The 15,122-nt window shown below is 50.0% G+C and overlaps 1 protein-coding gene across 1 annotated transcript; it reads right to left on the reverse strand.

Moving 5' to 3' along the window:
• Positions 1-828: 828 nt before the first annotated feature.
• Positions 829-10,960, reverse strand: LOC118155545 (keratin, type II cytoskeletal cochleal). The gene is made up of 9 exons (XM_035308867.1): positions 9,997-10,960; positions 9,030-9,238; positions 6,393-6,453; positions 5,883-5,978; positions 4,939-5,103; positions 4,673-4,798; positions 3,199-3,419; positions 2,647-2,681; positions 829-2,108 (listed from the first exon to the last, which is right to left on the reverse strand). The coding sequence occupies exons 1-9, from the start codon at positions 10,369-10,371 to the stop codon at positions 1,924-1,926; spliced, it is 1,473 nt and encodes a 490-aa protein (XP_035164758.1). The 5' UTR covers positions 10,372-10,960; the 3' UTR covers positions 829-1,923.
• Positions 10,961-15,122: the final 4,162 nt, after the last annotated feature.

A 15,122-nucleotide genomic window follows, 5' to 3' on the forward strand; every position in this document is an offset into this window, starting at 1 on the left:
GTGCCGGGCTGCTGATAGCACAGCTCTGCTGGGCACGCCGGATTCCTCCCTCCCTGCTCTTAGTGCCACGTGTGGAGTAAAACCAGGCAGGCTGAGCACTGCACTTGCTCGGGCACAAGGTGCAGAGCTGTGCTCAGCAGGGGGACAATGGGGTTGGGGTGGTGCCCAGGTCTGTCCCAGGCAAAGCATCCTATGCCTTAGCAGTCTCACAGCCATCCGCACGCTGGAGGGAACAGTTTTTCCCAGGGACTACAAAATCTCTGCCTGGTGCTCTTCCCATTAGGGTGATGCCTTCAGCAGCAGCACCTACACCACGGCCCCACGCCTGCACCGTGGCCCGGCGAGAGGGGTGGGGGTAAGCACGAGCCACCCTGGGGTGACCGCTTCTCACCCATGCTGCCCCAAAGGAGCAGGAAGGAGTTGACCTCATGCAGCAATTGTCCAGATTCACTTCTCCAAGCTTTGGCTGCCTGCAAGTGAAGCATCTCTTCCAACGTTTAGCTCCTCTCTGCTGAGTAAATGGTGCTCAGGAAGGGCACAGTCCCAGCGAGGCTCAGCTCAGAGCAGGGCCCAACTGCTCGAACACAACCAGTCCCGTCATCCTACCGCCCAGGCTCGGTGCGAAGCAGACAAATGAAATTTACCCAGGAGTGAAAGCTAGCAGGCAGCGAACCCTAAATGCAGATCCTGACCACAGTGTGGCACTGCTCCAAGGGACATGGCCAGGAGCAGGCTCTGGAGACAGGAGGAAGGTGCAAACGTTAGATGTTTATCCGAGCTCCTGAGCATCCAGGGCTGCACACAGGAGGAACTCAGCTGGGACCGAAGAAGCATGCAATAGGGAAACTTTATTAATGGCCTCATGACAAACTCCCAGACCACAAAGGCATAAAATGTCAACCAAAGATACGCTGCTAGGACTTGGCAGAGCATGCAATACAAGAGTTTCTTTGACTTATTTATTTAAAAATTCTTCCTACTGCAGTAACAACCTATTTATCTGGCACGTTTATGTTGAAGACACATTTTGGCAGGAACAAATAGTCATTGCAATGATACATCAACAAAACGTTTTTCCCCTAGTTGTAGTAGAGACACCACGTATCACTAGTTTTGCTTTGAAATATCGGGTAGTAAACAGAGGCACCCAAGAATGGGGAATATTATCTCCCATTTTAGTGCGCTACTTATAAATTTTAAGCAATTTCATACCCCTTAAGCTCTGGGTTTCTTTTAGGGAGATGAAATGTGTGGGGGAGCATGGTTTATGAGTTATTTTGTTACATGAAGGCTGAAGGTTAACGTCTGCATTGCCTTCGCTAAGAAATTAGCTTCATTCAGATGAGAATTGTTGAATTCCATTTTTGAGCCAATTTCACCAAAATATAAGGAGAAACCCAAAACAGCTTCAACTGTTTTCTTCCTGGTATATTTTAAGAAAATAATCCCAGGCTGAAATCTCAACAAGGGTTGGCATTTTCTGAGGAGCCCAAGGGAATAAAGTCTTCCAAATCATATTCAGAGGGAGATAATCTTCTGGTCTCTTTTGTAAAACCACAGCAGAAATGTGGAAAAGCTTGCCACTCAATGATTGTTTTGCCCTTCAAAGGGTGAAATCCAGCCCTGAGCAGGGGGTACCACGCACACAAGTAACAAAAAGCATTACCCTGCCTGCTTCCCTGGGTAAATTTCACCCTACAGGCTTGAACCTGCTCTCAGTGGAATGGTTCCCGCTGAGTTCAACAGTGCAGGTTCAAGCCTTAGGCGTGATGTGGCAGGGTCAGGTACTCTGGTATATCTTATTCCAATTCATTCATCACTGCAGGAATTTTGCAGCCAATTTGTCCTATAAAAGGCAACACAACTTTTCTATGTTTTCCCTCCTCCCGTGTAGCGGGAAACCGCTGATTTCCGTTCCTGTAGTTACTTCCTGAAGCTTCTGGTGGACGAGGTTGTGGTGACAGTGTAGGATTTGGTAGCACCCCCAGAGGAGAAGCCGAGCGCCCCACTGCCCATGCCTGCTCCCAGGTTAAGGCCTCCTCTGACTCCTCCTCCCAGAAATCCACTGGAGCTGCCGTAGCCACCTCCACCGCTGGAGCTGACCACAGCTGAGGCAGAGAGAAGCAAACCAAACGTCAGTATGAGGGAACCCCAAACCCACTTTGGCACCCTTGTGCAAAGGGCATCTTTAAATTTCAGCAAGCAGATGAAAGTTTTCTCTGACTTTCTGCAAAACAGGTGGCTCAGGATACAGCTTCCTTGCTGCGGTTTGGCCGTGGCATTTAGCTCTGTGCTAAACCAGAGGCGTGCAAAGGCTGAGCAGCCCATCCCCTTCTCCATCACTCAGCCTGGCTCAAGACTTCCCACAGCACAGGGAACCCCATATCATAAACACATTCAGCTCATCTCTTGGTGCACCAGAGAGGCTGTGGGCGTGTTCACCAGCTATGCAGATGAGTTAAATCTGAAATCTGCCGCTATCAAATTCTGTCCTGGTGGGCTCCCATTTAAGAAGGGGTTAACTTGGCTCCAGAAATTAAGGCAGGGCACTACAAGGCTCCTGCATGCAGACCCAGCTGGTCCCCCCTGCACTTTCTATAGGCTCATGGCTATGTGTAACTATTACCAATTATAAAATCAACTCACAGATATTGACGCTGCCAACTCCATCACCAGCCAACCTGTTGGAGCAGAAAAACACAAAGGCAAAAAGGAAGAGGACGGGTTAGGCTCTGCATTACTCAGTGTTCCCCCAGGGCCTCAGTGCTGAGGATGAAGACAATGGCAATGAGTTATTACTGCTGTTGTAAATAATTCAGACAAGATAAGTGTGCCATCCAGCGCTTTGTTCTGGCCCTACATTTACGAGCTCTGTTATCACCTGAGGGGGACTGAAAGAGCACAAAAGCTCTCTCCTAATTCCATGGGGATTTAAACCACTTGGAAATTTTCTGCCATAGCATCAAATGTACAATGGAAAATGAGTCTTATTTATTTGTATGTCTTCACCAAAAGTATCAATTTTTCCCTAGAGCTTGCCAATTTGGCAAGCCAAAACACTTTCAGGACCAAAAATCAGTTTAAAATGCAAGGTTTTCTCTTCCATATTTCCTTCCAGAAACTGGAGTTGGGCCCTCATGCTGTCATGATACAAAGGGCTGGACTCTTCATCATGTAAAATCCATGGACTGCACCCACCTGCTCTCCTCGCCCTCCAGCAGCTTCCTGTAGGTCGCGATCTCGATGTCCAGGGCCAGCTTGACGTTCATCAGCTCCTGGTACTCGCGCAGCTGCCGGGCCATGTCCTGCTTCGCCTTCTGCAGAGCTGCCTCGAGCTCCTCCAGCTTTGCCTTGGCATCTCTGACAGCCATCTCCCCACGTTCCTCAGCTTCAGCAATGGCAGCCTCCAGCTTGGCTCGCTGCGGTGACAAAAAGCACGTCAGTGGGCATCCTGTCTCCTTGCCGGAGGACACTACCACCCATGGACTTCAGGCACCTACAGACCAGCCCACCTCTGCGACACTAAGAGCACTGCGGCCATCTGTTCAAATTAGACCCAAAGAAATTCATGCCTACATGTTTTTGGAGGGCACTGGAGGGAGATCAGCCTGCAAAGGAAGCTCACCTTATTCCCGTGTATGTTCTTCTAAAAGGCAATTAATCTGACCCTGTTTCTCTCTCCACTGGCTACATTTTCATAAGACTTTCAGGTGACCCTCACTTTCTCAGCCCACCCACACTGCACACAATTGCACAACACTTGGGGTTAATGCAAACTCAGATTTTCTCTCCTGTTATGCCCCAGAGCTTGTTCACAGCCAGTTGGTCTCCAGAAAGCTTTGATGTGAGGCAAGCATGGACTCGAGCAGACCTGCAGTTAACTAACAACACATATACCCCAAAAGCATCCCTGTGGGGCCACATAAAGCTGGCAGTCTAATGCACCCTCAGCAGTGCCCCTTGTACCTCCAGAAAGCTCCGTGCTTGGCAGGAAGGGCTCACAATGAACATATGTGCTTTACACCCTCATTCATTATTAAGAGAGCTGCACTGGGTCAGCTCTTTACTTGTAAATGTGTGCTGAAACATCCCTGCCCTGAAACCAAATAAACACAAATGGATGAATCACAAGGGCTTATCTCCAGCTTGTGCACTCTGGTTATTTGCAGTCCGTATTCGGCCCCGAACACGGTTTGAACCACTCACTGGTCTGGCTTTCACCAGGCGTTTTGATAAAGTGATAGCCACCCCTGGAGAAAGCAAACAGAACTCCTATCCAGCTGAAAAATTCTTTTGTGTGCCCAAACATGGTGTTCCCTACTGCAGAAAGGGAGTGGACAAAGATCCCAGCAGCCAGAAGGCACAAGGAATGTGCATGGCTGGGAGGGTTGCTACATTCAGCCTTACCCTTTGGAAAGGGCTCAGCATCATTCCCCTTCTGTGCTCACGGGTCCTTTGCAGACTTATTCTCCCCTATCGTTCAGCTCCCTCTCAGCATTACTTAGCTCATGACAGTTTCTCCCTCCTGCAGAACTGACATCTTTCAGTGCGATCACTGCAACTATCCACAAACTGTTCCTAGCAGATGCTGCGTTATAAGCCTTGCTCCTGGTAAGCCTGTTGCTGCTAAATCCAGTGCTCTGCAGCAGGAAAACAAAAGGCAGCTCCTCACCTGGGCCTTTGCATTTTCGATTTCACCCTGCAGCCTCTGTATCATGCGGTTTATCTCTGAGATCTCATTCTTCGTGTTGCGCAGGTCATCTCCGTGTTTCCCAGCAGTGACCTGCAGTGCCTCATACTGTGACACAAAACAGCAGCACAAGAAAGGATGGAGTCAGGCAGGCAGCCCATTAGATGTTACTGCTCCCCCCAGTCATCACAAATGGGACAGAGGTAGTAACAGAAGCTGTTACTGCTCTTATCTCTCCCATAACTCACCTTGCTCTGGTACCAGGATTCAGCCTCTGCCCGACTCCTGTTGGCAATATCCTCGTATTGTGCTTTGACCTCTGCAATGATGCTGTCCAGGTCCAGGTTTCGACTGTTATCCATGGACAGCACCACAGACGTGTCGGAAATCTGGGACTGCAGCTCACGAAGTTCCTGGCAGTTGCATTAAAAACATACTATTAATCACTGACTTTTAAGGGCCTCTCTTTTGGTAGCTAATTAAAGAGAGAATATCAGAAGGAAAGGAAAAGGGAGGCAAATAAAACTCATCACAACGATCATTAATTAAAAGTAAATTGACTGAATCACATCAGCCTTGTAAAGCACAAAGCAACAAACAGCAGCAGGAATGCCTCTGCTTATCACCTACAGCTTAAGAGCAAGGTTAGTTTACTGCTTTCCTGAGATAAGACCTCAGCATGAAATGCTGGCCCGAGAAGTTTGAGCATCAGCTTCACCACAAAGCAGGGCCCCGCTTCCACCATATCACACAAGGGTGCAATGTGCATAGCTGCATCAGTCTCGTATCTTGTAAATAGAAGGTATCAGAAGATAAGGAGGCCTGGGACAAGGAGCTTTCCTTTCTCTCTCTCAGACAGCACAGATACACACAAACACACACCGGCACTACAGCATTGGGTATAATGCATTGCTTTTCTTGTTTTCATACTAACTGCATTCAAAAAGATACATGTCCCTGCCACCTTTGCAATAAATCCATCTCATATCACAGACAGGGAAAAACTGCTGTGCGAATTCATGGAACCTGTACTTGCAAACTTGTTTTTGCTTAGGGAAGGGAAGTCTCAATCTCTCCATCACCATTCTCATCTCTAGAAACAGCATAATAATTTTCCCAGTCACCATCCGCAGTTCTTCACCTACTTGCAGTACTGCATTGCAGCACCCACAAGAAGCAGAAGGGACCTTACCGCTTCATAGAGAGATCTCAGGAAGTTAATCTCATCCGTCAGCGCATCCACCTTGGCCTCCAGCTCCACTTTGTTCATGTAGGAGGCATCCACATCCTTAAAAAAAGGAGTGATAATCCTATGAGACTGCTGTAGCTTTGATGACTAAGTCCACCCAACCTTTGGTGCCTTCAATAGCAGCCGTGTGCCCACTGTCAGTTTGGACAACACAGACTGTGAAAGCCTCACAATCCCTGACTCTGGGAATTTTAAAAGAATAGAGGCCTTAGGAAAAGACACATCACATCCCCAAAGAAAGATACAGCCGTAATCTGTGAGATTGGTAAAATCTGGCACTCCTTCCTAGGTTCCTATAGGGACCTTGGTGCCCGCACTGAGGCAGAAATGAGACCCACAGCTCTTCACCTGCGGGTCTCCAGGCAGAGCCGTAGCAAAGGGGTTGTAGGGACAAAAGGGGGAGAAGGGCTGCAAACATATTGGTCAGGCCCAGCTAATACCCACGGCACGCACCTTCTTGAGCACCACAAACTCATTCTCTGCTGCTGTGCGCTTGTTGATTTCATCTTCGTACCTGCCAGAAGAAAAGGGATCGGTGTTCAGTCAGAGCCCGGGTCACAGTGAAGCATTACCCCCATTCTCTTCTCTCTCTCTCCATTTGTGAACCACCTCGTTAGTCTGTGACTTCCCCAAGCAAGCCAGCCATGGGCAGAGTCTTGCTGCACCACCGAGGCACGTATATTTTTCGCACAGGAGGTGCCAGCTGTCTGCCACAGCTGTATGGTACTGTTTGAATACGCTGATGCCTGAAAACTGCTGTGGTCCGCAGCGCTGTTACCGCTCAGCAGGAAAGAATTTCTCACCACATTCTCCCACATTCATTAAAATTCACTATGCTTAGGAAGATTTCTGCTCATTATTCTCACTCACAGACAGCCCAGGGATGTCCTGCCTGTGGGGTTGTAGTCTGTGTCTTGAGGCTCTCAGTTTTTTCACTTGACCATTGACAGCGAACATGCACATGCAGAAGAGATGCAAGCAGATGAACAAATTCCTCTGTGCTGATGAAGAGGTTTTTAAAGCTACGTTCACTCTGCACTTCCTTATTCCAGACACATGAGAATATGCTGCAGGTGCCATCACGTGTAAGAGCTAAGTGCAATTATTCTCATGCTGCAGAGAGTGGCTACGCTTTAAAGCCCCACAACCTTCTAATACTGGCACCACCGCTTCGTTAGGCGTTTGACTTCACATGTAATGAGCTAGATCCTCAGCAGATATAAGCCATGCTCCACTGACTTTGCTGAAGCCTCACTGACTTGTACCACTAGCAAGCCTGGATCGCAGAGCCTGCTTTCCAGCATTCTGCATACAGGCAACCTGCTGAACTGAACAGCAAGAACCTGCTGCATGGATTCCCTAAGCCATCCAAAGGAACAGAGCAGGAACCACTTTCGCCAGCTCTTTTGGAGTTGCTGTTGGCAAAGTAAGAACACCGCTCCGTTTATTTACACAGTCATTGTATGGCTAGCACTGTAATTTGCCTTCCAAAGCGTGAGCTATTTCAGTTTTGAGAGTCTTTATGTAACTCCCCTCCTGCTCTGCGCTGGAAGCCTGCCCACCCACACTGGTGTAAACAGGCGTTATCCCTTTCAAGGTCAATGAACTGCATCCGTTGCTATTGCAAACTAATATATGGCATGGGCATTACATGCATGTGCTGTGTGTGCACAGCCTGCAGCGCAAAATGGAAAGAATCAGAGCCTAGCCTCCAGCAGAGATGATCAAAAAGCGTTTTAAATCAAAACAGAAAAACCCCTACCACTTGAATTTTTCTAGAATGGTTTGTCGAGTTCCATTTCCAGGGTGAACTCCACGAAACCGCTCAATGAACCACCAACAAATCATTCCAGGTTCTCCATTAACTGCCGAGGGAAGCCCAGCACCCTATCACACCTTGGCGCGCCCTGCGCCGAGCCACACAGACAGCACGGATCCAGCCCATTCCTCCCCCTGCTGACTTTGAACCACACCCTTAGTCAGGGCAGTGGCCAAATAAGGGACCAAATCTCATCCCCTGGAACCCCGTGCTTATAAATCCCTGCCCCTACCCCAGATGCAAACGGTGCATTGTTCTGTAAATTGAATGTATGAAAACGAGGCAATAGATACACACAGGGCTAGTTACGTTTTAGGTATTTGACTTAGAAGTTGAGATTTTCTTCATATAAACGGGGAGAAGCAGGTTCTGAACTTCAGTCCTCGCTCCTGCTGCAGCACTAGCATCTTACACTCCTGACTCCTGCTCCCCTTCCCCTACAGGGTTTAGCTTCCCAGCAGGGACCCCAAGCTGGAAGGATGAATATGCACCTGTGCATCTTACATTCACGTGACACGCAACTAAAACTGGGGCTACAGCATCTCTGGGCACAAACCAGCTCCTTGCTGTTGCCTTGCAGAGAAGCAAGGTGCAACTGTGGATGAGCACAGAACAGAAGTGACTGAGCAGGGCTAGGGGAAAACTCAATTCCCGTGTACCTCCTTGGGAATTACTGGGTATTGACTTTCCCTAAACACACCCTGGGGATTATCAGATCTGTATGCTTTTTCAGTTCCTGCTTGATCCAGTTTGCCAGCTCCTTCTTTTCTTTCTTTTTTTTTTTTTTTAGGCATTCCCCTGTATAGCTGGGTTGGGCACAGGCTGGGACAAAGGCTACTTTCTTCACGGGACTCCTCCCAGACATGATTTGGACAGAAAAATTGCTTAAAAATTGCAAGTCACTTGCTCCATTACCTCCCTACGGAACAAGCAGGAGTTCACCTACTGTCTGCCAAACTGCAGAGCTCTGATGGGGTTCCTACAGACCCGAAGAGGCCTGTCCAACCCCAAGTACGAAGCCATCCCTGAGGAGCCTCCAAGCAGAGTCAGGAGGATGAAGCCACTGAAGGCCACGTGGGAACAAGGTGCCAGGAACACCAAGCAATCCAGGCAGCTTTCCTGGACTAGACGCCTAGCTCATGGTTGAAACAAAAGAATACAAAACTCCCTCCCTAGCAGAAAAACGGGGGACATCTTTGCCAATCTACCAAGCAACCTGTTAGCTGTTGTCAACTTCAGCTGTACCGTTAGAAGGTTAAGTTATACGTTACTTGGCCTTGAAGTCCTCAACAAGATCCTGCATGTTCTTCAGTTCACCCTCCAAACGCCCTTTGTCATTCAACAACCCATCCAGCTGGCGTCTCAGGTTGTTGATGTATGCCTCAAACATGGGAGCGATGTTACTCCGGGCAGTCTTTTGGTCCTGCAGAAGGCTCCATTTGGTCTCCAGCATTTTGTTTTGCTGCTCCAGGAACCGGACCTGAAAAGCAACCAAGGGGTCATTTGTAAAAGCATGAGGAAGGGGAGAGCTGACACTGCCGAGTTTGGATCTTGGCGTGAGGATGGGCTGTGGATGGTATCTGAAGAATCCACAGTGCTCGCAAGGAAGCACCTGAATTCTGAAGGGTGATAAAAACCAGAGGGAGCATTGCTGCTCTGAGGCTTGCCTTATGACATTGAGGCTTTGTTTGAATTAAAGATAAGCAGATTCTGCTTGCCTGACACGTGAAAGAAGCCGTCCAGAAACCTCAGAGTCAGCCAATTACCAAACTCCAGGTCTGGATTCCTAGCATTTTGAGGATGCCTGAGCCGAACTTTACAACACAGGACATACAATCAGTTGGTGGGAGATAGCAAAGCTGCAGGGGTACAGGGCAGTGCAAACAAACACAGTAAGCCCATCAAGGTCTGTTCCACCGAGTCAACTCCTCTCCAGGAGGCCCCCTGCTCCCTGAATTTGGTGGTGTGCAGATTGGCTCGGGAGCAGATTGATCTTTAAAGCCTGCACACATTTTATGGAGGCATAAAGGTGGCCTAAGCAGGGCAAAATCCATTGCTGACAGCAATGAAAGCAGGGCTTTAGTAAGCTAGTGGATTGTAACAGGCAAACCACACCATGGTGCTGAAGACATGACCCCAAGCCATTTTGTGAACCCCCCGCCGCAAGCTAAGCGAGCTTTGTGTAAGGCCTACTTTTAAGCAGCGTCCCCAGAGCACTCAGTCTTTCCGACACCTCACCTTGTCGATGAAGGAGGCGAACCTGTTGTTGAGGGTTTTGATCTGCTCCTTCTCCTCCTTCCGCACCCGCTGGATATTGGGGTCAATCTCCAGGTTGAGGGGTGTCAGGAGGCTCTGGTTGATGGTGACCTCCTGAATGCCCCCGGGGACTCCCCCACCGAATCCCACGCCACCGTAGCCGTATCCAGACCGAACGCTGTAGGAGCTGCCACCTCCAAGGGAGATCCGCTTGTTGGTGGAGCCGAGGTTGTAGAGGCTGGAGCTGCCGAAGCCGGCACCCGCTCCTCCACGGGTGGAGGAGACAGTGCTGACCCGCATCTGGCTGACCCCTGGGACTGCCACCGAGCGAGAGCTGAAACTCACAGACCGGGACATGGCTGCTCAGAGGGTGCCTTCAGTATCCCCCACCCTTCAAAAGCTCAGGAAAGCTGTACTGGAGACCAGGGAGGCAAGTGAGCTCTCCTGACTCGCTTCTCCTTTTATCCGTTAGAAGAGCTGGGCTTGGCCCGAGGGCAAAAGAGGGATCGTTTTACTGCCTCCCGAGCTGGGTGTGCCTGGCAGCCTTCCCACCCTCCGTCAACCTGCTGAACTCGAAGGGAAGGGCCAGGGAAGGGGGACAGGACACACCTGGCGCCGCGTCCCGGCGCTCAGACCTGGCTTTGTTCCGTGCCTCCCTTTGCCTCTGCCACATGTGCGGCCGAGGGACAGGAAGCACGGGCTCTTCCGAGTGACCTGGGCAGAGAATTAGAACAGGACAGGTCCAATCCCCGTGTCCTCAAGGCTTCGCTGTTCCTCCCTCCTTGCATAAAAGGATGCTGAAATGAGAAAAGGGGGAATATACATTGATTTTTCACTTACTCCACCACGGAGCAGGCAGCTCCCCCTGTGTAACAGCAGGAAGGAGATAAGGTGCAGCTGAGTTTAACACAAACCAAAGCCAGCTGCAGCCTCGGACACACACACACACACCACACTCCGCCAGCAGCACCCAGCGAGTCTGCTCCGTGCAGGAAAATGAGGCAGCAGGAGAGAGATGCCACAGCTGACCCTGGACACATTTTCATCTTCTCTCTCCTGATACCTCTCAAATAAAGGTGATTTAAGTGGGTTGCACCCTGCGTGCGGAAATGCCCAACGTGCCAGTCCAGGCTCAAAAGGAGAGATTTCTGCTTTAACTTCAGTGTTGCTATGCAGAAGCAGCAGAGACATAAAAAAAAACGGTTTTACAGGCTTTCTGCATTTTTAATAGCCTTGACGGGATAGAACTCTTTGCTATCAGGTCATAAATCCTCCAGGAGATTTCAAAGGCTAGCCTGAATGTGTCACCCTTCAGATCTTCCTCTCCCTGGGACAGTAAGATAGCGCTGGCTGCATTTTCTGGCCACAGCCCATTCAAACTATGTACTTCCTTCTTTGCGGGGAGAACAGAAGTTGAATGGAGATCCCAGCTACGAAAAGGAAATTCTCTGTTTGAAAAAGGGAAAGGGGGAGACTGAGCCTGACAGAGACATATGAAGCAAGACTCCTCCCTGCCCTGAAAGCTGGCTCAGCTTCCACCATCAAAAAAGAAGATTCACTGAGCATAAAGCAAACTTCCACGTTACACGTACCCAGCTATACTTGACCTGATGGCTGCTGCAGACCAGCTATGGTTCATTTCATCTGTATGCAGACAGCAACAAGGCAGAGGTCTCCAGCTATGTTACTTGGCTCAAGGTACTTCTGAGTTCACAGAGACAGGCTGCTTTCCTGCAACTCCTCTGGGTTGTCTTGAGAGGACAGGAATTGAATCTGAAAGTACCATTTGAGAGTTCTACAGTTAGGCAAGAATAACTCCCACCAAGGCAAATCCTAGCTGCTGGATTTTATCAGGCTGCTTTCCAGCCTCGACTCCCCTACATCAGCAGACAGGACTTTTGCACAACACGACTTGCAAACCAGAAAGCAATCCAGCCAGGTAAAATACAACCCTGCTGTCAGATAACCTATCATAAAGGCAAAGCTGTTCCCAGCAGCCTCAAAGGAAACACCCGTTCAGCAGTAAGAGAACTGAACTTCACCCTGCTTTGTGCTATCAAGGGCCAGATCCATGAAAAGACATTTTTTCTAATCGCAAGTACCACCGTGCAACACTACAGATTTTAGGTGAGGATGAGTCTATCTTCCATTCGTGGTTCAAGCTCTCTGCTCTGTTCCATTTGCAGCCCAGGCAGCGCACCAGGGAAGCAGGAAAGCCCCACGCACCACGCCTGTGCATGCTCCCCAGCTCCCAGCTTTGCAGCCAGCCCGTTTACATCCCCTGGCCTTACTACGACCCAACCTGCAACGCGAACGCTCCCCATTTAAATCCAGTTTCAAGCCAGGTTAAGTCAAAGCAGGATCCTGTGATCCCGGCTGTCACAGGCAGTTTCTTTGTGTTGTTGAGATGCCATGACAACACCGCATTCTTTCACAACCGCAGGGACCAGTAAATGCTTCCAAGCCCATTCGAATGACCCCTGGGGATTCTGGTTGGGTAACACTGAAGACACCGTATGGACCGGTTAAACACCCTTTTGGGGAAGTGAATGCTTTGACACTGTGCCTGTTCTGCTTGGTGTGACAACAAGCCAGCCCCTGCACACCCAAGCCAGGAACACCCTGTCGCTGTGCACCAGCGCTCACAAAGCTGGCCAGAGTCACAAGTGACAAAACCCTCAAAAAATCCTTCATTAAAAGTACCAAGCTTAAAATTCCAGCCCTGAAAGGGGGCGTGGGGGGAGTCAAACGTGGCCACATCCTAAAGGAAGAGGAAGAAGTCTTTAGAAATGAGCCAAATTGTTTTAAGAACACGCTATTATGCCGCTCAGTGTCTGTCTGTTGTTCCCTCACCCTCAGCCGATATCCGTGGGCTATCTCTTGCTGTGTGCTTAGATTGCAGTGTTTGGTTTGAAAGCTTTCTGGAGCAGGGAGTGCCCTTAGGTTTTGTGTTTGCACAGCACAGTCCTAGTTTGTGATTACTACTCCAAAGTGCTTCAGCACTGAGTCATAAATTAGTTAGTGTCCTAACGACCAGCAGTGTTTTGGTGGTCTGATGACTGGGGTATCAGAAGAGAATGACAAGGCACTCATGGTGCCATCAGAGAACGACACTGTCAGGCTGTTATTCTTGATAACAACACCCAAATGCAAGGCCAATAAAGCTGCCACGCTGAAGATTTCCCCCACGCTGCAATCACAGCTCCCCCTTTCAGGATCTGGCTCCTGGAGCAGCATCAGTAATGAAAGTCTCTGGGTCATCAACAACTCATAGAAATAGAGAGATTGCTCCAGAGGGAACTTGTGCTCTTACCGCCCCAAGTGCAGGCACTGTGTGAGGTACAGATGCCCAAACACCAGCCACGTTAAGACAAGGTGCTCATTTAACCCAAAGGACTAGATTTGTACTTCCTGTGTCACTCGGGTGATAAAGCTCACTGTAACTCCACAGCTCATCCGCCTGCTAGCTTGGAAGGAACTTCTCCAAAGGCTGGTGATTTGAAGGATTCATTTGTTCAGAGGCTGGTACCTTGGTACAGTTCATTACCCTGCAGCAGGAACCCTCCTGCTGTAACTCAGGGCATTGTGCCTAATTTGAGGTTGTTTAATTGATGTCTTTAATTTTCTGCCACTGCCCACTTCCAAAGCACTGGAACAGCTCCCTTGAACCTGGTAGGATTTTCCTTAAGTCACCACCCTCTTGGCCTTATGTTGGACAAAATGAATCCTCAGACTCTTCATAATCACGTGGCTTTTCTGGAGACCTTGAACCACTCCTGTGGCCTCTCTCGGCTCCAATGCCCTTGGCAAAACGCAGAGGCCGTGCACTGGTACCATTTGCACTGCAAAGTCACATCTCCGTCAGAGCTGGAGGCTGCTGTGATGGGTCTCACCTGAACTACACAGCTACACCTCTCCCTTCTGCAACGAGGCTGAGCAGTCTTGGTATTGAGGGGGGCACCGTGGGACCTGCAGGGACAGCCGGAGGCTGCTTGCCCAGGGGAACAGAGCCAGCTCCGTGTTAACAACGAGGCTTCCAGCAAGCTCCTGCCCTCCCTCCAGGAGCTGCACCTCACCGTTCCTCCTCGCCCTGCCTGGGCTGGGAAGCCCTCGGCTCGGCCCCTCGCTGCTGCTGGAGCGCTGCCGGCCACGTAATCCACTGCTGGGAAACAGCTCCCTGAGCTCAGAACGGGGCCGTGCCAGTCCTGCCACCTGAATCGCACACAAGGCACCGGTCTAAATTTTTAGATAAGAGCACAAAACCAGCCGCCAGCAGAGCTCCTTGCACCCCCAAGGGAGCTGCTGCCCCTGGATCCTCCCCGCTTTATTTTCCACCCGCTCGGCACAGCAGTGGGGCTCCCCGGCCCCCCGGCTCGAGCCCCGTGTGCCTCCTGCCCCGTTTGCACAAGGAGCATTCCCACCCCGCGCCGTGGCTGCTGCTATGGGAACTGCTGCCCGTGGCCACGAGCTCCTGGACAAACAAGCACACCCAGCCCACGCGGGCGGGCTGCACGGATCCTTCCTGGGAAGGCATCAGCAAAAGCTCGCCGTGCCTGACGCACGGGGGAGGCATTCAAGCTATGGACTTTCTCCCCTCTCCAGCCTCCTTTATGTGCATTTAAAGCTATTTTTCCCCCTCTCCCCCAAATTACAAGATCTGATGATTACAAGAAATCGTGAAGGAATAACTATAAATACAGCTATAATTATGTATAATCATAATTACATGGATAATTTTTACATGAAAGCCAAGAGTCACTCCTGCAGCTAAAGCCTCAAGGAAAAACAAACAAACAAACAAAAATACTGCAATTCTCAGAGCCAAGGTGAAATTGCCAGTACTGGCAACGCTGGGCTCAGCTTCTCTGGAAACGGTGTCTCTCAGAAGAGAACGGAAAATCCACATTTTGTCCCCACAGAGTGACACGGCAACATTTTGAGCCTGGCCTGTTGCCTCTGTTGGTCAGTTCCAGCTGCTAACCACCGGTCCGATCTGACCAGCACGCACGGCACAGAGCGGGCACACTGGGGCAGAGCAGAATCCATCCATCTGAAGCCAGCACTACACGCTGGCCAGCACAAAAATACAGGGTAATTATGGAGTGGTC

The sequence above is a fragment of the Oxyura jamaicensis genome, chromosome 33 (genome assembly GCF_011077185.1).
Source record: "Oxyura jamaicensis isolate SHBP4307 breed ruddy duck chromosome 33, BPBGC_Ojam_1.0, whole genome shotgun sequence".
Classification (NCBI taxonomy): domain Eukaryota; kingdom Metazoa; phylum Chordata; class Aves; order Anseriformes; family Anatidae; genus Oxyura; species Oxyura jamaicensis.

What these genes read in the sequence shown, in the direction of transcription:
- LOC118155545 (XM_035308867.1), bottom strand. Translation starts at nt 10,371, where the DNA reads ATGTCCCGGTCTGTGAGTTTCAGCTCTCGCTCGGTGGCAGTCCCAGGG. An exon ending in GTTGAGGACTTCAAGGCCAA is followed by an intron (nt 6,454 to 9,029) that starts GTAACGTATAAC and finishes TTCTTCTGGCAG; the next exon opens with GTACGAAGATGAAATCAACA. An exon ending in TCGAAAATGCAAAGGCCCAG is followed by an intron (nt 3,420 to 4,672) that starts GTGAGGAGCTGC and finishes TTGTCACCGCAG; the next exon opens with CGAGCCAAGCTGGAGGCTGC.